The following is a 23,769-nucleotide window of genomic DNA, read 5'->3' on the forward strand; positions in this document are numbered from 1 at the left end:
ATACTGGATCCAATTCCTGGGAAGCCTTCACCAACCAGAAGAAGCATGGATCTAAGTACAAATAGATAGGCTAATAGTCTACTCTCAATTTCCTTATGAACTACAAAATCAGACTTTCCAGCTAAACAGACAAGACCACTTCTCCATCGCATTAATTGGACCTTTCCAATCAGAGTGAATCCAAGCAACCTTATCTGCCAAATGCCTGGAATATATTGGCCCTCTGGCAGACCATAGCAACTAGAGGTGCAGCAATATGGACTTGAGACAATGGAAGCAGAGTTGGATTGCTAGATTTGTTTGCTGCTGGTCTGAGCTCTTCACCTTCCAAGATATATACCTCTCAAGACTACGTAAAGGCTGGAGAGAATTTCAGAAGGTTTTTGTTTGTCAGTTGGGTCCTCAGATGACTTGTGGTCCTGCTGACTAGACTATTCAGTCAGAGGCCCATTCCAAACTAAGATTGAGGATTAAGGATTATATGTCACGGACTTGGCAAGAAACTGCCTTATCAAGCATGATTCAGCCTGTCAACTCCAAATATCTAGGAAAGGTTTTCAGAAAGCCCCACTCCACAAAAGGTAAAGGGTAGCTATGGGCCAGAAGATTGGCATTTTTGGTAGCCCACACATTGTGGAGCATGTTGATTTCAAATGTATGCCACTCACCTCTCATTTAGCGAGACTATTATTTTCCAATGGGCCTTTGACCCATAGTGAGTTGTCATGGGCTATTCATCCATCACATTTATATCCATTGCAATCAAAGACCTTCTTAGCAGATACAGTAACTGAGCAGATAAAAACAGGGCATTAAAAATGAAAACATCCACCATCTGGTTATTGTCTTATATTAATGTGGATGGGAGGGTATTAAGTTTTCTTCATTGTGTACTGTGCAGTATCTGTATTGATTAGGGTGATATATAAATATGGTAAAACAAACCAAAAACCAAAGAAGACTAGTCATTCCTTTTCATTCACAGGTGTAATCTTTATAGTAGCAGCTGAAAACCTCAGCTCTATCTAATGGTTTGTAAAATTGGTGTTCATAATAATCTATTATACCATTTTACAACTCAACTTTACATGCCATGGTGTTCCAGCCTAAACCTAACAGCATTAAAATTGGCAGCATACATTTCCATTGTCAAAGATTGGCTCATCCTTTACAATTACAGAAGAAAGAACAGCACCAATTCAGTAGGATAGTTGCAAATTAAAACAAAAAACCAAAAACACTTTCTTTGTGCAGGATTGGCTCATTACCTAGGTCCCAAATAATCTCTGCAGCCTCCTAGTTTTTTGCTTTTTTAAATTTAGAAATGGTTGGCCTTTCTCAAGAGCATTAGTCTTATGAGATTTAATACAGCAATAATGGTAAACTCTAACATCAGATCCTTATAAATTTTGGCTTTCGCGTACAAAAAGATACGCGAGATCTTTGAATCTTGTGAGATCATTGTGAGATCATTGAAATCTCATGAGATTAGCATCCTGGCTACTACATGAAACCACAGAATGGCACCCAGAATCTTTAAGGACTGTCATCATCTGATTTATATAATGACATTTTCATAGAATCCATGGCATATAAATTAAGTATTCAGAATTTTGGGTAGGAAAAAATGTATTATACCTGCGGAGTGATATATGTCTTATCAGAAATAACCAACATTCCCTTGTTTCATCAACAATACATTGATGCTGCTGAAACAAAATCAGTATTTTTATCCATCTTCGTAGATATTTACTGCTTGTTCCTAAGAGGATTTTAAGATCCTTCCTTTCATTTGTACAGTGCTAGAATTGACCACCAATCAATTACAGCACTAAAGTACTGTAACAGGATTTAATGAAGTGCCCTCAATCAGTATGGAACATAATAATCTCAAAGCCACTTCAGTTCATTCACAGCACGGTCCATAATCCAAAAGTCTTTTCTACCAAGAGCAGCAACAGAACAAATCTTTTAATGATTGCCAGTCAAAATTGAGCAACAGTGGTAATCTTAGGACCATGGTTTTCAAACAACAAAGGGTGTTTCCTCAAACAGCTACAGATATGCTTACAATGTTCCAGTCATTACTACCACCCAAAGTTTCATTTGCTTGTTTACTGAGCGAGAAGACTATGAATCCCAAACTGAACAGGTGCTAACCAACTCAGATCTTCTAATAAGAACAGGATATTATAAATGCCTAGAAGCATTACAGAAAGAATCCAAGGAAAGGCAAAAAGTAAGGATGTTTGCTTTGTCACCTGCACTGACAACTGAGCTAGTTGTTTCATGGCTTAGTTCAAGACATTTTTCAGATATATAAAGCCCAACAAAGCCCTTTTCAATAGGGGTAGACAACCTTTTGGTGGCTGGAGGCTAAATGTCATATGTTTGTAGCACCAGGGCTGAAATAATGCAAAGTGGTCGAGCTGCGTCATATTTATGGATGGAACCAGGATCATGTTAAACATAAGTGACCTTCAACAACTTGGCTTAGCCGTGGAAAGGCAGAATCACTATTCAAGACAAGTGTGGAAGGGAAAATATTGACATTCTGCTGGGACACTGTATGACTAATTATGGGCTGTTATCCCATTGAATAAGGTTAAGTGTGTGTGCATGTATGTACATACACACATACACATATACAGACACACATAGATACACAGACACACAACATAGCATGGTGAAATTGAAAGGAGAGGGTGAATCAGTTTCTATATTTTATTGTCTTTGTTATATAACAAACGATATACTTCTGTAATATTTATCTTTTACAGATAAATATACTATTTATTAAGATAAATATATATTTATCTTTTACAGACCATATACAGACACACATTACCATATACAGACAGACATAGATACACAGACACACAACATAGCATGGCGAAATTGAAAGGAGAGGGTGAATCAGTTTCTATATTTTATTGTCTTTGTTATATAACAAACAATATACTTCTGTAATATTTATCTTTTATTGTTGTAGGCCACCTTGAGTGCTGGAATAAACATAAAGGCAAGTCATAAATTCAATGATTGAATTTTTACTATAGACTGTTGCTGTAGGCTTCTGACTTCAAGCTGCAAATCCCAAACCACAACTCGCTATTATTTTGCAGGTCAGAACAGCCTGCACAACCAAAGTTGCATAATTAATCATAAAATTGAAAGCGTGATTGTCAATATGAACTGGTCTGAACTTTCTAGGTTAATGTGGTATGGACTGCTTGGTTAGGTCAGATCATGTTTCTTTAATCTTAATTTAATAAATTGCTTTACATTGCTTTTTCTAAAGAAAATATGTATTTTAAAATCAACATCATTCCAGTCTAAACCAGAGTTTCTCCAGCAGACTTTTCATTATTATTATTTCTTCAAAGTGCCAATTTTTGGCAATGTTGGATGGAAAGAGCTTGGGGGCCTGCAATTTGCCCACCTAAACTTCATCGAGTAAGACCAAATACCTGAAAAATCATATCTTCCTACAGTTTCCTGCCATCTTCATTTGTCAAGTCAGTTTCTTTCTTTTTTTTTTTTTAATAAAAACTTCATTTGTCAAGTCAGTTTCTACTTCAACAATTCCCTACCTAGACACAATGAATAGTAGGGTCTTTATAAATGGGGCAGTTAGAGTGTGGGGAAATATTCTAATGGAATGAAAAAAAAAATTCTTCTTTGCATGCTTTAAAGAAGAGCTGTGAAATCTTTTTTTTTTTTTTATCCCTAATTTATCCCATTATGTAACACTAGGTGAAAGCTGATGATTACATTTGCAGTGAAAATAATTCAACTGTATGATTTGGCAATTTCACCTGGCTGCTGAAAGAAGATGGGACGGTAACAATACTGCAGATATGGATGTGAAAAGTGGTAAAAAAATCATTTGAAAAGAATACTTTTAACTCTGCCCTGCTGCTTCTATGAAGGCGCAGTTAAAAGAACTTGATAAGATGGTGGAAGATTCATAATCCTTACAGACAGCATATACAGTGTATGTATTTTTGGGATAGAAAAAGCTTTCTCCTTAATGCTTCCTGTTCCTGAATCATATCCCAGTCTTTTTTACTGCTACTCACATCCCAGTTCAGATCCTGTTCACATCAGACCCTGCCAGGCTATCAATACAGATATGAATTTGAAACATCAATTCATGGCTCAGTTATCTCCCCATAACTGATAGATACAATTCACATCTATTCCCTAAATTTGGATTTGGAAAACCATGTAGGATTATGCGGACCACAGTAAGACTGAGCATAAAGGTTAAGGTTAAGGTTAAGGTGGGAACCAGCAGTTCCCCAGCCACAGAAGACCGTCATGTAACCATACCACCAACCTCTTGGTTTCAAAGCTACCAAGTGCTGCACAAAATATCAATTAATGCAGAAGGTTGAGAGAAATAAATCAAAGTTTAATGCCCCTGAAGTATAAACATCATTTACATCTTCTCACTGACAGTGGGAAATTAATGGTTTGGTATCGCTTTGTTCTTCTCTACAATAAAGATACTAATCTAACTGAGCCTTCCAAGTGAAGCCATGAAGTGACAGTTCTGAGATTTACCACCAAGCCAGGCCAGGAAGCTTGACAGTTAGGACAAGGGAAATCAAAATTATAAAAAAAAAAAAAAAAATCCCATTGAGATTTGCAGTTTTGAAATTGTCCTTAGGCAAGACATCAACTGCACAAAATGATTGCAAGGATACACATTATAAACTATAAAGTTTGTACAAAGTCAAAGATTGTATAAAGTCAAGATTTTAAAAGGTTATTTTTCTATTTTCCACTCTGAAATGTGTTTCAGAGACCATAAATATCCATTTCCAACAATTCATAGCACCCCAGGGTGATCCAGAAGTGGCCTATGCAGATACTGTATAGCACTGATATTTTATAGCTTGTGGGTCTCTAGGGACAAAAATTATCCTGTCCTCTCCCCTACTTACATGAATGGATTTTATTCTCTCCTAGGAAAAATAAACAATGGTAGTTGAAGACACTATTGGGCTTAAGAGCAACCCTCTGTATCGGATAGAAAGTCTCTCTCTGACATGCTTTGAATTCTTCCAGTTGTCTCCACTGGCGGTCCCAAATTCGATGCCATATAGGCCTCTTAAAGGAAGATCAGATTGTTGTTATTATTACTTAAACTTATATGCTGCCATCTCCTGTCTCTGGGAGGTTTACAAATTATTTGCAGCATGGGAACAAGACAATAAAAACAACAAGAAATAAAAAAGGGTAGAGACGGCAGAATAACAAACCAGGCAGAAACAACCTAGGTTAAAAGGAGGCTTCAGTCATCCTCACCAAAGGCCTGGCTGAAGAGCCAGATCTTCAGGCCCCCTTTGAAACACTAGGAGGGTGGGGCCTGTTCAGATCTCAGGGGGACCCTCTTTCCATAGGGCAGTGATTGCTGGAGAGAAGGCACACTTACAGGGTCCTGATAGATGGCGTTGTTGAATTGAAGGTACCGGGAGCACACCAACACAGCCAAATCAAATCAGCCAGGAGGGTACTATGGCAGATAGGTGGTGCCTCAAGTAACCATGCCCTATGTTATGTAGGGCTTTATAAGTGACAACCAGCATCTGGAAGCAAATTGGCAAACAGTTTCTATATTGCTTTCCATCTTTCTCTTCTTTCAACCTTCTACGGAGGCTGCTTCATAAAATTAGGATGTAAGCACAACTGCAGCTTTGCTCTGCATGATAATCAGATACTGATAGAAGTTAAAACAAAGAAAATAGAAAACTGGAATGCTATGGGGGAGGCTAAAGAGAGAAAGGGAGAGAAACTAGGGCTGAAGTTCCAAGGAATATCTGAGATCTCAAAAATCACTTCTTTTTTTTTGGTCAATATCTACCTTTTCTCTAGGACAGTGTTGTCCAAACTTGGCCACTTTAAGATGAGTGGACTTCAACTCCCAGAAGTTGGGAATGGCTGGGGAATTCTGGGAGTTGAAGTCCACTCATCTTAAAGTGGCCAAGTTTGGACAACACTGCTCTAGGAGCTCAAAGCAGCATATGTCCTCCAAATTTTTTGCTACAACAATCCTATGGGATACTTAAGACACCTTGCCCAGGATCCTGACAAATTTTGCAACACCCAGAATGCCTTGTAATTTTCAATCTCTTCTTATACATATACCCCATCTCATTGGTATTTAGGTATTTTGCTAATAAATAATAATGAATAACTTCAGGAAAGAAGAAGAATCAGTGAAATATTAAAGAGAATACCTCAGACACTTCATCACTTCAGCATTATAAAGAGTAGAGTGCTAAAACAAACAGGAATGTATTCTGTTTATTTTGTTTCCTTGCTCTTTGTTTTGCTTTCATTAATGCTGCTAACATTTAATTTTTCTGTAGTTGTTTATTGGTAAGCTTGTTAGACTTGTTCTTTAAAGTCATAATGGGAGATGGTGGGGCATACTGGTGCATGAAAAATAAGCGCACACACATATACACCCAGGCCAAATGTCATACGCCATCTAAAGATGTCAAAACATTATGGCATTTTCTATTGAAGTATTCACTAATGAATAAACTCTCACTTTTAGAATTCAAAAAGGCAAGTAAAAATCCTTCTGTAGACCACGTTGAAAGGCCCCAAAGTGATCCATGAACTGGCAATAGTTAGCTTACTGCATTCCAAGTATCTGCCATATGCACCATATTGTGCAGAAGCCATCTGCTACCTGAGGGAAGGCTGGTTAGGATGATAGCAGAAAATGGTGGGTTTCCCACATGATATACTAAATGTCTTGGGATCAAATGGATGAGAACACAATTGCCTTTTCTCTGGCATTATGCTGCGGTCTCAGCATGTGTTGGAAACATCTCAAGATTGGTTTTCCACATCAAAATCTATCAAAAATCAGAATGGAATAAGCTATCTGGAGCTCTTCTTTAATAATAAAGTTAATCCCATCCTTAAAAGAAAAGACAGAGGATAGTATTGTACTATAGTCCCACTGAAATGTTTCCCAATTTATATATATATCACCAAGGATGATGGAAGGACACAATGAGATGGTGGTGGTGGGAATACATGGGTCATTCCACCCATTCTCTGTTATTGGAATCTTCTGGCTGGCAACAAGAATTAATCTGAAACTTTCATCCACCAGAGTCCTCAGGGTGTCCACAACAGTTGCGTGCCTATGCTACTCCCAGCTGTGATCAGAGCAAACAAGCCACAAGAGCCAAACTGATTCCACTGAACATCTGGTTTAATGTTATGACCAAGGACAGATATAGAAATAAATGGAAAAGTCACCCAACTGCAGTGATCTAAGCAAATTGGTTCCAAACTGATCCAAAGATTCTATACCATTGACTCGTTATACAGGACAGAAATCAGAACAATTAATATTCCACAATAAATGGGGGATAGAAATTACCAATATCTAAATAAATGCAGTAGATAGTTGCTTGTCAATTTTTGCACAGGACCATCTGCTGGTAGCTTCTAACATATAAAAGTACAGGTTTTATGTTGCTCTATGAAATGGTATAGTGAAATATTTTATTAATTCACCAAACTCTCTCTCTCTGTGTCTCTCTATATGAATTTTTCAGTGTAGTAAAAAAAAAAAAAGGAAAGAAAATAAGAAATAGAGAAAAAAAAGGGGGGGACCTTTTAATTATGTCTTCTGCCCTTTTTTCTATCGAGCAACTATCATCCTAAGTTTTTCTCCAACCTCTATGTCCGTCAAAAACTTTCTTAATATCCATGATACTATATATCAGGCATCAAACAATAAAGTATCATTACTTCTGAAAAATGAAAATGGATGAACTTTGATAAAAAAGGCTTGAAGAATTAACTGACTTACATTATTGCTTTGACCACTTTAATCCAAAGTGTACTTTTAAATCCTGATCCAAGATGAATTTGTATTCTGAAATACCAACCATTTTTTCAGGGATCTAAGAACCAATTCACAGAGACTTGTCATCATTCACTGATTTCAAGTTCCAGTAGCACATTTTAATACAAATGCAGCATTATATAGAATACGATCAACCAACATCTACATTAAGTACCTTTTTCAATTTAGCAGTTCACAGATTCTGTCAAATGCTAAAGGATCAAGAAAGCAGACAGCAAATTATCCATATGCATGTGCAATCATGCTCAAATTGTTCTTTGGGGCCTTCTGTTTCATTCTAGAAATTATGGTTATCTGCTTTACTTTTCCCTCCTCTTTCAGCAGAAAAAAGAGATAAATAACTTCCTGAGAAAATTCCTAAATAACTTAGCTGACTTACTATATACAAGGACTAATTTATGTTCTTTATTATAGTGACCCTTTCAGCACGCTTCTTATTTCCACTGGTGTGGCCTGTAAAAGTTGCATGCTTTTCTCATTGCTTAACATCTTCTGTCTTGATAACTTTGGTTGCTAGATGACTTAATTCCATAATCTCAAAATGTACTTTAGTTCGTGGTAAGATCTGAGAGAGGCAGTTGCTCATGTTACCTTTAAGGAAGCACGAGCAATTCATAACCACTATAGATAAATGGACTTTTATACAGCTGAATTCAATTCTCTAATATATTTTCTGTGTTTATGTGTGTGCATGTGCAGGCACCTATACATGTGTGAATACATGCACACAATTCAAAATAATGAGGGCTCAGAATAAATAGATCATATATTCATCAAAAGTAACAAAGATGATTTAATAAATTCATACATCAATCTATCTATACACTATCTGTTCATCAATTATTTTGAACAAGATTTTTCTTGTCCAGTTGGTTTAGAGGCCATTTGTTTAAGAAACAATCTATTAATGCTTTCTCAGAAGTCAATCAAGTTATTTCCTAAGAAGTGAATGTATGGTTACAGCTTAAGATTAATTAAGAGCCACCCTTAATAAACTTTAAATGAAAATAAAATTCAAGTTGCTGACAAGTATGTTTTCTACTTGTCTAATTATAGAAATAATATTGCAAATATTTCATATATAAATTATATTTATAAGAGAAGTTCTTCATCTTTTCTCTAATAGAAAAACAACTAGTTTCCTTTAATTGAGAAACTTATCTTCAAGACCATTTTTTTCTTTATTAGATATTTTTCTCTGAGTTTCAAGAAATAAAGGTGTCGAAGATGTTTTAGCAGTAATGGAACTGCAGTAATGGTGATGAGACTGCAAATTGATTCACACACTTTGGAATATGATAGTTGATATCCTAAAGGCCATGGAAGTCTATCCAATTCACTTAATATTATCTACAGTATAAGATGCAAAGAATTAGTGATTCTATTTATGGGGCAACAGTGAGAACAATATTGACCACTAAAGCATAACACCTCATTATATTCTTCTATTTTTGCATGGCTGCATAAATCACAAGAAATAATAATTATGGTAAAATAAATTTAATTATATTCCTATAGATATCAGATAAAGAACATTAATTTTGCTTTATATTCACCAATATTAAGATGATCCTAATTTAGAAACTGCAAACTCATGAAATTCACATAACATTCAAACCAATCCTACCTGTGTACTGCATAGTCATGCACCTTAAATGCCCCATCATTGTTAGAAACTCTCAAAATAGTCTCAATAAACCACAAAAAAAGACGGCTCAAAAAATGACAAAAGAAGTTTGAGTGACTCGTCTTTCATTTCCCACGTTTCCAGATCATATCGCCAAGTCACAAATATATATTTTCTGCTCTGAGAAAGATGTCTGGAACATATTGAGGGAATGCACACCTTCCTCTGTTGCATGGAATTCCAAAAGACAGAGAAAGGTTGTACGTCTTTTTCACAAAGAACTCTTTTTTTTTTAAATGGCTGACATTTAACAAACACTTGTAGCAGCCTGACTTCTGGGTCTTAATTTGGTCAGGGGAGGCAGAGCTTGACATCCTGTAAGCCAGTGCTTAGGAAAACAAGATACTGTAAAAAAAGAGGCAACATCATTCATTTTATAGGTTAGTAGCTGGACTTACTGACAAGGAACAAGAAATGGGTGTCTCAAAGCTATAGGTCCCCCCCTTTCTATCTACATTTTTGCTGTATATATGATGCCCAGCTGATCTCTTGACTTTATTTTACCCTAAGCTATGGTTACATTTCATATATATGAAAATAAAATGTGATCCCAGCTGAATGAGAAACAATATTAGCCTATACATGACACCAAGAATTCTTCTCATAATAATGTTTATGTACAGCTGCAAATAAATTTGGATTGCTGAATGAAGATCACTCCAAAACCATGCCATTTGCATTTCTTTGACATAGACGGAAATAGTAGACTTCAGCATTACCTCAGATCACTCATTAAGAAAAACTGTTCAAGAATGAAATACTGATAATAAAGTTTTTAATCCTGGATTAACCAACCAAAGTTTTATTTTTTTTTTTCCTTTGCAGTATAGTATGAAGAAAAGCTAAAAAATCAAATTCTAAGTCAAGCCAAATTAGTTTTCTAATTTTCTGAGGACTGAAACAATTTGATTATAGAATTATAAATTTAATCCTCATGCAAATCATACATCTAACATCCATTCCTTTTTTTTTTTAAAGAAACCAACCACAGCAAATGTCACCAATTACAGCAATTTCTCAAAATATGCTCTTTTATTCATAAGAAAATGAGAAATAAAATACAGGAAAACTTAATTTTGCAGCTGATTTTCTGTTTGATAATTAACATTCTGAAATAGAAGTGTATTATCTCAATTCAAATTTCTGTATTCATGTCAATGCAAAATATGATTGGGAAAAAAACTATTATATAAGCAGCCTTCTTGCCAAAACCTACTCACGAGGGCCATATTTCCATATGTGGATCTGTGAAAAATCTAAAGATATTTTGATAATTTACCAAAACAAACAAGCCTCCAAAATACATTTCAAAGCAATATCTAATCTCGTTTTTCTAAAACCATTCTCCCAATCAGTTAGTTATATTTGTTTCAATTTTCTGTTGCCAAAATGTTCCATAATATATCTGAAACATTTCCAAAAAAGAAAAGAAAGAATTTCACCTTGCGAATTCCTCTGCTCAGTTCCTCTCCATAATTTGTCCCTAGGATTTCGAACAGAACATTGGGATTCCCACCATTGTCCGCAAACTCCAGGTCTCCTGTCAAGCCGTTCACTCCACCCTGAATACATGAAAAACAAGAGGGACAAAACTTTCAGACGTACACTTCATTCAAAATATAACTTCCCATCCTTATGAACTTTACTCACAGCAAAATATAGAAGTTCAGAGATCATTATGCAAAATGTTTTATGCATGTGTGAACTCTTAACAACTCCCAAAGTAGAATAACGTATTAGAAGAAATGTAAAATAGTTGCAATGGTTTTAATGTATTGCCTCTTCCTTTCTGTTTCGGCCTCTTTATGCTTCCTTAAAAACACTGTGCAAATACTTAAAAAGGTAGTGTGTCTTTTGGGGACCCGTGTGCTTCTTAGCCAAATACTAACTTTCCAGGACTCAGTCTGATCAGTCCTGTGTAACATAGGCAAGTGGCGAAGCCTCTACAGACAACAGCATCTGATTAGGTTTATGAAGGGATCACATTTTGTGAATGTTGAAAACATGAATATTTTCCCATGCAGGTAGAAAGCTGCATGTCCTCTGATATGCTAGCTGTATGGGCAACCTGTATTTGGAAGTGGAATAATTTCAAAAGGATTGCAACACATACTTTTGAACTAGATCTGTCAACTATTTAAATGTTTTCCACACAGTATCAAAGGGACTATACTGTCCAGTCTTGGATAAGACTATAAATAGTAGGTTAAAAAAATGTTGTCTTCTTAAAATAGCCTTGGGTTTTTCTAAAAGAAGAGGAGCTCCAGAAAGATATTGCATAAACAAAGCAATTGTGTTGCCCATTTATTTGGATTTATTCTCTATTAGTATCTTTCCTATCAAACCCAGTGCATCTACAATCCAAAACCTGATTTTTCTAACCCGAAGCCGAATCAGCTAACATAAAAATTAACTGTTGTCTCTCCTACTTCATAAATCATCACTACCCGTCACTGACAATAGAGTCAGAAATCAGAATGCAGGCATCGGATCCATGGATGATTCATGAGATGAAGGGAAAACAGCATCCACAGCTCCCTTTTCCACAGGATACATGAAAAGAGACTTGCCTTTTGTCAATACCTAAGTACATGTGACTGGGAAGACCTAGAGGGCAGCTAGATGTAATAATGTGGCATCATTTTCTTTAGTGTGTATTGTTGCTATCACCTTATTTAATAATTTACATAGATTACAAATGGAATAGTGCTACTATTATTTCATGTTATTGCCCGAGTCACCATATTCTTGAAGTCTTTACTGAATAATGGGAAAATTGTCAGAAGCCTGAATAATGAAAATAGGGAGTTTTTAACCCAAAACATCTTGATGGATTCCAATAAAGAAATTGTGAACATGATCTAATTCATTATATTTCTTACAGTTGTGAGATATGAGGGCAAATATTTATTTTGGCTCAAATGGGAGTTGTGACAATCTTTACTTTTACTACTTTTCTAGAGTTTATGCTGAATCTAAAGGGGATAGAACTTGTGCTGAATTCTTCTTGCAGCAGCTGTTTCCCTAGGGAATATATTCAGATTAGATTCTATTTCAAATTCATATTGTAACCCAAATGGTACACATATGGCTGACCAGATCATACAGTTGATAAAATGTTTAGATTTTTATAAAAAAGACACATTGTTCAACTAAAAGCTTATATTAATTGGCTAGTTCACATGACTAATCCTTTAAAAACATCAGGGAACCACATGATTAAGATAAATGCACCAGATAGAATAAACGTACCAGGATGGTTCTATTCATGTTTGCTCACAAAAGCAACAAAGGCCCGTATGGAATGTTCTGAAATATTGTCGTCTGGAGGCCATTTCAACTCCTACATGCTATGATACGGAGAAGCCTTTTCTTTTCTTTTTCTTATCTTTTCCCACTCCATGCAGATAACTTGTTCATACAGGCAGCTAAACCTTCTTGCAACACTTGTGATGGGACAGTAGTCTACTACATTCAAGGGTTTCTAGGATTTCTTGCTGAACTTGATCTTGATAAACTCTGGGAAACTGAGCTAATCCTCAGTCAGAAGGCTAAGAAAAGTATCATAGATAAACACTGGCTTTTGCCATTTTTTGAATATTCCACTGAATTTTTAATTCAAAATGTATTAAAATGCATTGAAGCAGCACATATTAAAATAAATAGCATTTAAGATACAGATTTTAGAAAAAATGCATTTAGAAACGCAGAACTTGAGATGGAAAACTGATTATGTATACAATATACATAACAATATATGTACGTAAACAATATACGTACATAATTACATATTTGAATGTTTCCTTCTGCACAGTTCAGAAGGGCACAGGGGTTTTCTAAAAACATTTGCCACCATTAAAAACAGCTCACCAAGAAACCCAAATTTGCAGTCCAAATCAATTATCCTTTAAATTGTTTAAATCATACTGCATTTCTATCCCCAAGAGCTGCAATTACTGAATTGTAATTGTTTACCTAGGAGCACTATGGCAATGTGGCATGTTTCCATTATTTTAATGGTTCTGGATTATACCTTAGTCAGTAATACAGTTTAACCATGTGGAAATTACAGCTTCCCATTGCTAAGTAGCTATATGAATATTAAAAATAGGTGATCTCTTCATGATTGCAATTTGAGCAGTCTGGTGGTTTATACCAGTAAGGAAGAAAACAAAAAACAAAAAAAATAAGAAGGAACTGCCATTACAATTTAACAGCTAGAGTCACGTGTATGTGCTATGCTTTAGAGAAAGGGGAAAAGGTCATGCCAAAGCTATAAACTTTTTATCTGTCAAACGCAGAGGGAGAATTAGCCATAGAACTATCAACAAGAGCTCTGCCTGAACCTTCAGAAAGTCCAATTGTTATTGTTTATGTGGTATAGACTCTCTACATTTTTCACAAACTAAAAATTGAAGGAAAAGCATTAAAAACCCAAAGCCCAGAGGTAATAGCCTGAAACCAGAAAAGAGATTAGAAATTGATTATTCCCACTTAGAGGTTATAAGAAAAGCGAAGGCCAGAACCTGCGCAAATCTTTATTCCTGCCACCTGAACTTTCAGGCAACTGAACGTCCAGACTTAAGAGCCAGTTTTATCTATCAAACATAACTTACCCCTCTAGAGTAATTTAAGAAGCAAAATCACTGAAGATTTATTTTTATAAGTGGCCAACAGACAGACAGACAGACAAATAGACAAACATGCAATCCAGCTTTTGTGATGTTATGAAAAGATTATCATTAATATTGTCTGTAATGGAGCTTATCTGGATTATACTGTTTTTATAAAAATCAATGCACTTCTCATCCTTACTAAATCCTGCTAGATGTACAGCATGTAATAGGAATTGGGGGAAAAAGAACCATGTTAGGAGTACAGTGAAGTAGAACAAGCCTACCAGGGCTATCTGAAGGGACTAAATAATGCTTGGGATACTGTTGATAAGACACCCACAGTATTTTTCATATTTGGGTGGCAAGTGTTGGTCTTCAAAAGTTGCAGGATGAATGAAGAAAACCCTCATCCTTCAAAATGGTTGAAGTCACCTTCTACCCAATAGAGAAACACAAAATAAATACCACAGGTTAAAAGAAAGAAGAAAAAAGAAAGGGCAGGGAGCTCTCAAGCTGTGGCAATTTCATCTCACTCTCCCTAATCACAGAGTGGCACCAAAATATGAGTCTGAAAAAGAAATCTCAATGTAGAGAAAAGCCATTTTGAAACAAGCCACTTTGAACAACTGTAGTGTTTTAGTTTTTTCTTACACATACAGAAGGTTAAGGAGCATGGTGCACACACATACTCTATCACTTGATTCAAAGCCTGGATGAAAATTTTGTTCCAGAAAGGAAAATGATGATCCATGATGGGGCAGAAGTGATGAGGGATTAATCTATGAATGCTGAGCTACTGGTGATCTACTTTGCCTCTTGTGTAAGACTTCAAAAACATATCAAGCAATTAAAACAAAATGAAGTTGGCTTATCCTCATCTGAAGATACATCAAGTAAGTAAGTAAGTTCCTCTCTATATATGTACACATGTATGTATGCATATAGCCACTAAGGTTTGAACAATTGTGCAAATCTATTTATACATTTACACAGTTTCTTTACTCTTTCAATCCAATCAAACTCTAGAGAGTATACAGATGATAATGATAATGGTATCAGAGAATAAGGTAATACAATACAGTATTTTTGTCATTAATGGCTCCATAATCAGTCCTCAAAGACCTTCTGGAAAAGCCAGTCTTTACCACCTTCTAGAATGTCTTAAGAGTGAAGACCATCCTCTCTGCAGGGGTCTGGTTATTCCATAGGAGGGCATCTGCTCAAAGATCATCACTGGAATCCCACCTGTCACACCTCTAGATAGACTGGCCATTTAGCAAGCATTCTCTACCCCTCTGAGCCAGGCAAGCAGAATTGATCTAGTAAAGGTTGTCTCAGATACCCAGACCACTAGTCTTATACCACAATTGATATTAAAGGAATAGGAAAGTCACAACATCAACTTCTGAAGTTCTCCATAGCCATGTTCTGGGAAGGCATATAGGTTGCAAAATAGGAATGGAAAAGCCTTGAATCTCAGTCTGATTACAAAATCTCTTTGTGAATAATCAGTTCAGACCTTCAGCCAAAGTAGCAAGACATCAAAGAAGAAATCAAGGGAGAAAGGCAGAGGAGAGGGGAAGAGAGAAAAAAGAAAAAAAGGAGAAAGTGATGGACCATCCAAAGGAGGACGTGTGTGAGAGAAAGAGAGAGAAAAGACAACAGCAACAAGAAAGCTATAGCCTTTCCAATCCTAACTGGGGCTTGATCCTATCCATTGTTCTTTTCATATTTGGATGCTCCCTGTATGCAAAATCTGACATATCACTCCCTAGAAAATGAAACCACTGACAAATTAAGACATTTCTAGCCTTGCTGAAAAGAAGGATTCCTGAAGGCTGTGAAAACAATACAGGGGAAGTAAATAGCAAAGAATGGCATGGAGTTTGCTAGATAAAGTAAACATTTCACCTTCACACTTGCCTCTATCCACATTATAAAACTGCAGCTGGTGTTTAGATGCTTTCCTCAAAACAGAGTTACGTAACAATTATAATTTTAAGGTCTAATCCAGTGCCAATATCTCAGCCTGACATCTCTCAAATGCTCTTTTCCTTTGCACAGAAAGTATGTTTTTGTATCTTATTCCCCAAATACTTGAGATTTTTTTCTCCCTCTTAGTGTCGTTTGCAATGTTTATATTATTGTTGGAAATGGCAAAAGGTGCTAATGCTGATTGTCCTTCTCAGTCTGAAAAAAGGCCAGCAGAAGGAGTTTCTTCAGATGTTTTCCTCTGGGAATGAACTGAAATATGGATAGCGAGGGAGGATGCAGATCACTGGAGAGAGGCTTGTACAATGAAAGGACATTCATAGCTATATCAACTTTGGGCACCCCATAATAAAGTAAGAGAAAGAATGTTACATTCCCCCTATGAAGATTTCCCTGCAATTGTCTTCTTTGAAATAAATGCAGGTAGGAAATTTTCTTTCATGAATGAGAGCTGGAAGGACACAATAGGTTGGTTCTCTGCATGGCACTAATGAAGTACTTCAACAACATACTTAATATAATTAATACAGAGATTGTTCATTGTCTTTATTCCTTTTGTACTGCTTTGAAGTTGTATAGGGCTGGTCACTTCTTTTTGTATTGTGGGGAGAATTGTGTCAGAAATTAATCATTACTCTGAATAGCACCTATGAGTTAAAAGGGTACGTTTATTTTCTTAATCTTATTTTCAAAAGGCTGAAAATATCAGAAAACAGGCTGAAAAAGTTAGTGAACAAAAGGATTTGTAGAGTGTGTACAGGTATTTACATACATACATACATACATACATACATACATACATACATACCGATCATGCTATATTCACTTTCAGATTTTTGCAAGGCACAGAAAAATATGTAGTAAGCAGAAAAGGAATTCAAAGCAAGAGAGAAGAGAAAAGGAAAGGAAATATAATTAAAACTAGTTATCCATATGCTTTACACCTTGCAAACCAGCCTTCCTTCCACCAGGTCCATGCACTGCTTTATACACTGCATTTTTTCCCCCTTTATACTTGGAGGATCTCACTATATGATAAAACCACTTCAGTGAGGGTTTTTTTTTGTTTTTGTTTTACTGGTCACTTACTTCTGACTTCAGTCCACTCATTCAGTCCCTATCTCTATACTTTACAACACACAATTCTCAGGTAGCCCAATCCCATTGCATTCAACTTACTTTAGGTTCCTCCTCAGATACCCAACTCTCATTTTTGTCTAAGAAAGTGGGCAGAAGTACACTCATACTTTTTCTTGCTTTTTTTTTTTTTGGACAAACACTTACTCCTAACAACAGATCACAAACTACTTGTCTACCAGCATTTGGATGTCAACATTTTTCCATCCATTTCTTCATATTTAATAACTATTCTACCAAGAGTCACAAAGACATCTACTCTTTCTAATTTGTTACCATATATGTACGACTTGTAAACGTTCATTCCACTTTTCATCTCAAATGCAACTACTTTGGTTCTTGATACATTAACTTTCAGATTCATACTCTTTGTTGCATCATACAAACTAACTAGCATTCACTGCAAATCATTCAGGATCTCAGCCAACAAAACAGCATCAATTGCATAAGAAATACACAACTTTCATATCCCAACCACACACCTTTAGGGTCAGCTCAAAGATATCAAAACAAGGACACAACTTTATAATGTCCATAAATACAGGTAATATAAATATTTATGATATATAGATGTACATCTATATAATGATTCATTGACATTGTGATTGCCAGGATTCAGTACCCAGTCATGAAGTTCTGAAGCCAAGCTTTCTCAGAAAGATGGAGTTAACTTAGTCATTTCTGTAAAGTAACAAAAGCAGCAAGCTTCAGAGTTTTTGTAGAACCATTATTCAAGAGGACCTCTCTCCCCCAATGTTTCCCTGTCCATTGAGGTTTTTAATAAATAAATTAAAAAAAATCCAGACCATGTTCTAAGCATCTGACATCTAAAACAGGATCAGATGTCAACAACATGAAAGAATAATAAATGCTATGTGTGGATCTTACTGCTCCAGAAACTCAGATTGGCTCCCTCTTTACTTGTGTACAGTACTACTAGAGATTGAAGGATGTCGCAATGAATGTTTTGCTGTTGGAGTTCTATACTTATTGTTTAAATAAACAATACCTTTTTTGTAAAGCTTTCATGTTTGCCTGGGTTGTGAAAAGTGATAGATAACCAGCTGCACAGGCACATCCTTAACTGGCTGGATGTATGCATGTTGTATACACAGAGTGGAAAGTGCTACTCCAAATATTAGCTTTCCTACTGAATGCTAATTCAGTGATACTGTCTACTCATCTGCTTCTGGGCCAATATGCTTGCCCAGCAGACACTCCTGCAGGTGAGTCAATATAGCAAAGCCCCTCACAGAATGATCTGCACAGGTCTAGTGCATACACGCACGCACACGTACAGAGAGAGAATTGTATATAAATAGCCATACAACTTGACAAAGCTCATATGTATTTCACCAACAAATTCAACTCATTAACCATATAAAAATCATGATAAGGGCTGATTTAGAGTACCTTCTTGATTGTATCCAGCATAGATCTCCCTCCTTGCCATGGTTTTGAATTCTTCCTAATGCATGTCAAGCTAGCCATACTGTGCCACTTTCGGTCCTCCAGCTTCTTATGAAACGCATTTGCCAGCAACAGCACAGTATCATATATGTAAAGGTTGGTAATCTGTCAAAGAGATTAAGAATTGATTATAAGTAACTAGCACCCAGATGCTGGCAGAATTCAGAGGTAGTTTGTCTCAGCTGTCACCGCTCAAGCTTTCATGAACTTAAATGTAATATCACCACAATAGATTGCCTCACATTTTACAAACCACTTGGGCCCAGAGGCTGTTATGTGATTACTAGTTAATTCAGTTTGCATTTCATAAGTGAAGGCATGTTCCTGGCTGCTACCTGAAGTGTTACATTTTTCTAATCTAAGGGTTATTTCAATGCATGTCAAGAGAAGACATCCCAGGCTTGTATGGTTCCTTGATAAGGTCTGGTGTCTGTCTACTGATGGATGAACAACTGCATACAGTTTGTGATCCAGGTATAAGTCCTAATTGCACCAGAACATCCTTCTCATTTCCAAATACAGTTAAGGAGACTAGATGATGAAGTTCTACACCTCCTCATTTGGGAGTTTCATGTTTCAGATTAATGTTCCTAGCAGGTATCTCAAATGAGCCTTCTCCAAAGGTATCCTTTAATACAATTTGCTATCCAAGGTCTAACACTCTGACGTGTGTATTTATTCATTTACTAAATTTATACAGCTGCCTATCTCATGACAAGTGACTCTGGGAGGCATACAACAAAGCTAAAAACAGGTAGTTTATTTACTAGGAACATTAAATACTAAACACTCAATATCATAATTATTATTAAAACATTAAATAACTATAAAAAAACGAAAAGAGAAGGAATATTTGGCAAAGAGATGTTAATAATAATGTAAAATTAAGAAAAAGAGATGATTGCATCAGAATATGGCCCAAACCTAGTTTAAACCTAAAGCTATGCCTGCAGATTTGGCAAAGAACATAATGAAATTGAGGATTCAGGATTAAAATGATTCACATTAATGTAGACACATATGTATGTATGTATGTATGTGTGTGTGTATATTCATTCATTCATTCATTCATTCATTCACTCACTCACTCACTCATTCATTCATTCATTCATTCATTCATTCTGGTGTTGGTCATAAAACATCAAAAGTAATTTTGAAACCTAGTCAAGAGTTTTGATACTCCTATGTCTGCAAGAAGCTTTTACCATTCTTTGATTTGTGGTAGTGCAGCTGGATAAGATTGAAATGGCACATATTATATGCCAAGACTTTTCCCCATATGTCAGAAAAAGATGTTATGTATCACATATAGCACCATCTGTCATACTTTAAATTCCAAGAATTTCCATTTGGGAAATCCTGGCAGGACTTCCCATCTTTAATGATCAGATAATATCTATTCTTGGTGACTATATAAAGCAAAGTATCTAGAGTATAAGACAATTATGTACATATCAATAATTCATACAATTAAACAAAAGTTATACAGCAACTATGGATGTTGCATTTTAGAGATCTTCTGAACTAGGCTCATAAAATAATAAGAAGAAAGAATTAAAATATTTTTAAATAATGTAGTAAAAACAGATCTAGCACTTCAAAATAGCAAAACACTGTTATAAAACATCTTTTAAACTTATTTTTAAAAATCTTATGTGATTTTAGTATCTTCCTGGCTGATCTGACCTGGCAGGGTGGGTGTGCTCCAGGTTCTGTCAATTAAATAATGCGTCTACTGGGACCCCAGAAGCGCACCTTCTCTGTAGCAATCCCTGCCCTCTGGAATGAGGTTCCCCTTGAGATTTGAATGGTCCCCACCCTGCCGGTGTTGCAATGGTCCTGAAGATGTGGCTGTTTTGCCCAGGCCTCTGGTGAGCGTGATTGAAGCCCCTTTTCTTCTTTTTCTTTGTTCCTATCTGGGTTTGTTATCTTTGCCATCTTTGTTCTTTTTTCTTTTACTGTGTATTATTTTGTTTTGATTTTTTTTAACATTTTGCAACCTTCCCAGGGTTGCTGGGAGTCAAGTGGCATATATATTTAATAAACAAAATAAATAGCATAGTTTTTTGGCTCTTGTTTCTTTGTTGCCCATTACTAGCATTAAAATCTCATGTTTGAACAGTTTTTCCCCTGCCATGGACATAATCGATTCCTGTAATATCCTTGTTGTGATTATAGTGTGGATACATAAATTCGCAGAGGTAACTGTCAACCATCGATTGATGACCTTAACCTAAATGCTAACCCATTTGGTAGGAAAAAAGTGTCAGACAGCTGAAAGAAATGGATATGGTGTGCAGAATCTTTTTTGGTGGGCAAAAAATAACAAATGCCATTTTTTTAAATACAAGAGTTTAGATTTTGTTTTATTTTGGAATTTTTACCTTGAAATGACTTGTGGCTTTGAACAAATCACTATTCATTAATTCCCCTTGTAGTCAGACACCATCTTTCATGTAATATTATAAAGGTAGAAATAGTAACAGACTTCAGATGAATGGCAGTCAGAATGAGAAATCACCTTTTAATTGAAAGTCTGGCCCTTTTGAGCAGATTTTCTGAGAAAGGATATTTGCAAAGCAAATGAATACAGATATTGATCTTCAGAAAGGCATGAATATATGTGATTTCATTATGGACTGTATAGGGATAGGTGTGTGCGTGTGTGTGTGCGTGTGTGTGTTTGAATTTATGAACATCTACTCAGCTGCATAAGACGGGGTGAAAATTTCATTATATAAAAAGCTTTCCCCTTTCTCATCCACCTAAGTTATGTTTATAGCATAGAATTAGAGGATACCTCCATATTTTGGGAGAAGGGGTCCTTAGGATCACAAAGCGATGAAGATATTCGGTGGTTCCCACGGAAACAGCGCTGACTGATGTTTTGTGGTACAGGAAAGCTCTGCCGAATAATTGTTAATCTTCCAATTGACTTTCTCACCAGATCCTGTACATCTCCATCATTGATTTCCTGTAAGATAAAGCAAGAATATATGGCAAAAAGAATGCAAAATCTTGGAAAACGAAAAATACCTGCTGTAAGGTGTGAGGTACCTGTAGGATACTCTCATTACAATAAGCTCCAGTATCTATCAACATCCAAGCAGTTTGTGCTTTACAACTTTAAACTTAAACCTTAGTGCAAACTATAGTCAAGAACCCAAGAAGAAGAAATTCACCTTGCAGGTAGCCCCTGGGTTAAGAATGCCTGGGTTACAGATGACCCATAGTTAAGAACAGAGCCTTTTTGTAGCAAAATTCAAGTTAAATACACAATGGTTTGAGTTCAATACACAGTGGTTCGTGTTCATTACACAATTCTATTTATACAGCATTATATAATAATACTGTTCTGGCTTACGTACAAATTCTACTTAAGGACAGACCTTGGGAACGGAACTCGTTCTTAAACTGGGGACTACCTGTAGCTTATTTAATACTCTTTTCATACGCAGACGCTGAAGGCAAAGAAGCAAAACAAGCAGGAAAGACACTGTGCACATTGAAAGCAGACAGAGAGAAAGGGCAAGATGAAGAACAAGACAAGTCTCTTCTGTGACAGAGCATACAGGACAAAGTAATGTCAGAGCATTTCCATCTCCCAGGACATTTTATGGCAGATCTCAAAGTGACCGTTTTGAAAAAAAAAAAGGAGGGGGGGGGAATTTAAAGGCAGCATTGAGTGAGAAATTGCTGAACATCAAAAGGCTTCAGGCAATCTTAGAAGATTTCAACAAGCACAGTGGGTGTTTAATACATTACAATTATTAATTGATAAGATACCCGTAATCTGTCCGATATGTAACCTGCATCTCCATAAAGAACCTAGCTCCCCTCCCTTTCCCCCTGCATCTTTCCCTTTCCACTTCAACCCAATTTAAATCCTGCATCAGTCCAGCCATCCTATGCACCTGATTAAGTGAGCTACATCTCCCAAAAGCTGATGCCTTTTAACAAAAATTGTTAGTTGGAAAAGATGCTACCAGACCCCTAATTTAGAACATTCCGGAATACACTAAACCAGCCTTCACAATCCTGATGCCCTATCAAAGTACTTCTATTCAAGAGTGATCTTTATCTCCTATAATTCCTATAATCCAAATCCACAAATGGTACCCTTCTGCCAGGTACCAAGTTGGGGGATGTTGTGCTAAACCTGTGACTAAAGGATTTCTCTAAAGAAAGATAATGCCATACTGAAATTTGACTTACAACTTTTCATAAGTTTTCTTCTGTCTCTACTTCAGTTTCAGGTTGCATGAGAATTCATTTTTAATTTTTCTTACTAGTGGTTTCTGAGTTTATTGTAAGAAGTGGTATGTAGGATAGGTATATATATATATATATAGTTTCTGTGGTTTTTTTAAAACCTTGAAAATTGTTCCACAGTGATATTCTGTTTTACTCTTATTTGGACTATGTGGGAGTTGTGGATAAACCCTTCTACCTCAGGTTATTGCCAAAAAGGTACACTGGTATACCACAAGAGGTTTTTAAAAAGAAACAAGACAAAGCACGGGAAAAAGTAGGAAGTTTAGGAGGAAAAAAAACCCAAAACCAGTAATTGCACCCCCCCACACACACACACATTTCTGCTGGGTTTTGAACCAACAATCTTCTATTGATATGACAAAAATTGTAGCCATTGTGCTATTACAGCATTCATGGTAAAAGGGAATTTTAAAAGGTATCAGAGAGCATGTTAAGCATTGAATCAGTTAAAGGGACATTCCTATAAAGTAACCAGTTAACTCCTGGAGTTACCCGGTAACAAACTGAAATGCACTACCCCAAATTGGCAAAAATGCTTGAGGTGATCTAACATGGAAAAGTGTGGTTTCGAAATAAAAACAACAACAAAAACTGCCTTGAGGTCACTTTGATGCTGTGCATGGGATTAAAAGAGGATGGTTTATCAGAAATGGTTAGCAGGGCAGCTGGACGGTGAGGATAAACTT

General features: G+C 36.1%; 1 protein-coding gene across 1 annotated transcript in view; it reads right to left on the bottom strand.

The window, feature by feature from the left end:
• Nucleotides 1-23,769, bottom strand: part of GRID2 (glutamate ionotropic receptor delta type subunit 2) — a 490,302-nt gene that overhangs the window by 288,249 nt on the left and 178,284 nt on the right. Inside the window, exons 5-7 of the mRNA XM_088133270.1 lie at nt 21,609-21,782; nt 18,752-18,913; nt 11,036-11,155 (exon numbers count right to left, since the gene is read on the bottom strand). Of these exons, the coding sequence (XP_087989396.1) occupies nt 11,036-11,155; nt 18,752-18,913; nt 21,609-21,782 (456 nt within the window). The remainder of the gene's footprint in view (nt 1-11,035; nt 11,156-18,751; nt 18,914-21,608; nt 21,783-23,769) is intronic.

The sequence above is a fragment of the Python bivittatus genome, unplaced genomic scaffold (genome assembly GCF_059951505.1).
Source record: "Python bivittatus isolate LINGU-HERP-01145 unplaced genomic scaffold, Pbiv_v1 ctg000070_np1212, whole genome shotgun sequence".
NCBI lineage: Eukaryota > Metazoa > Chordata > Lepidosauria > Squamata > Pythonidae > Python > Python bivittatus.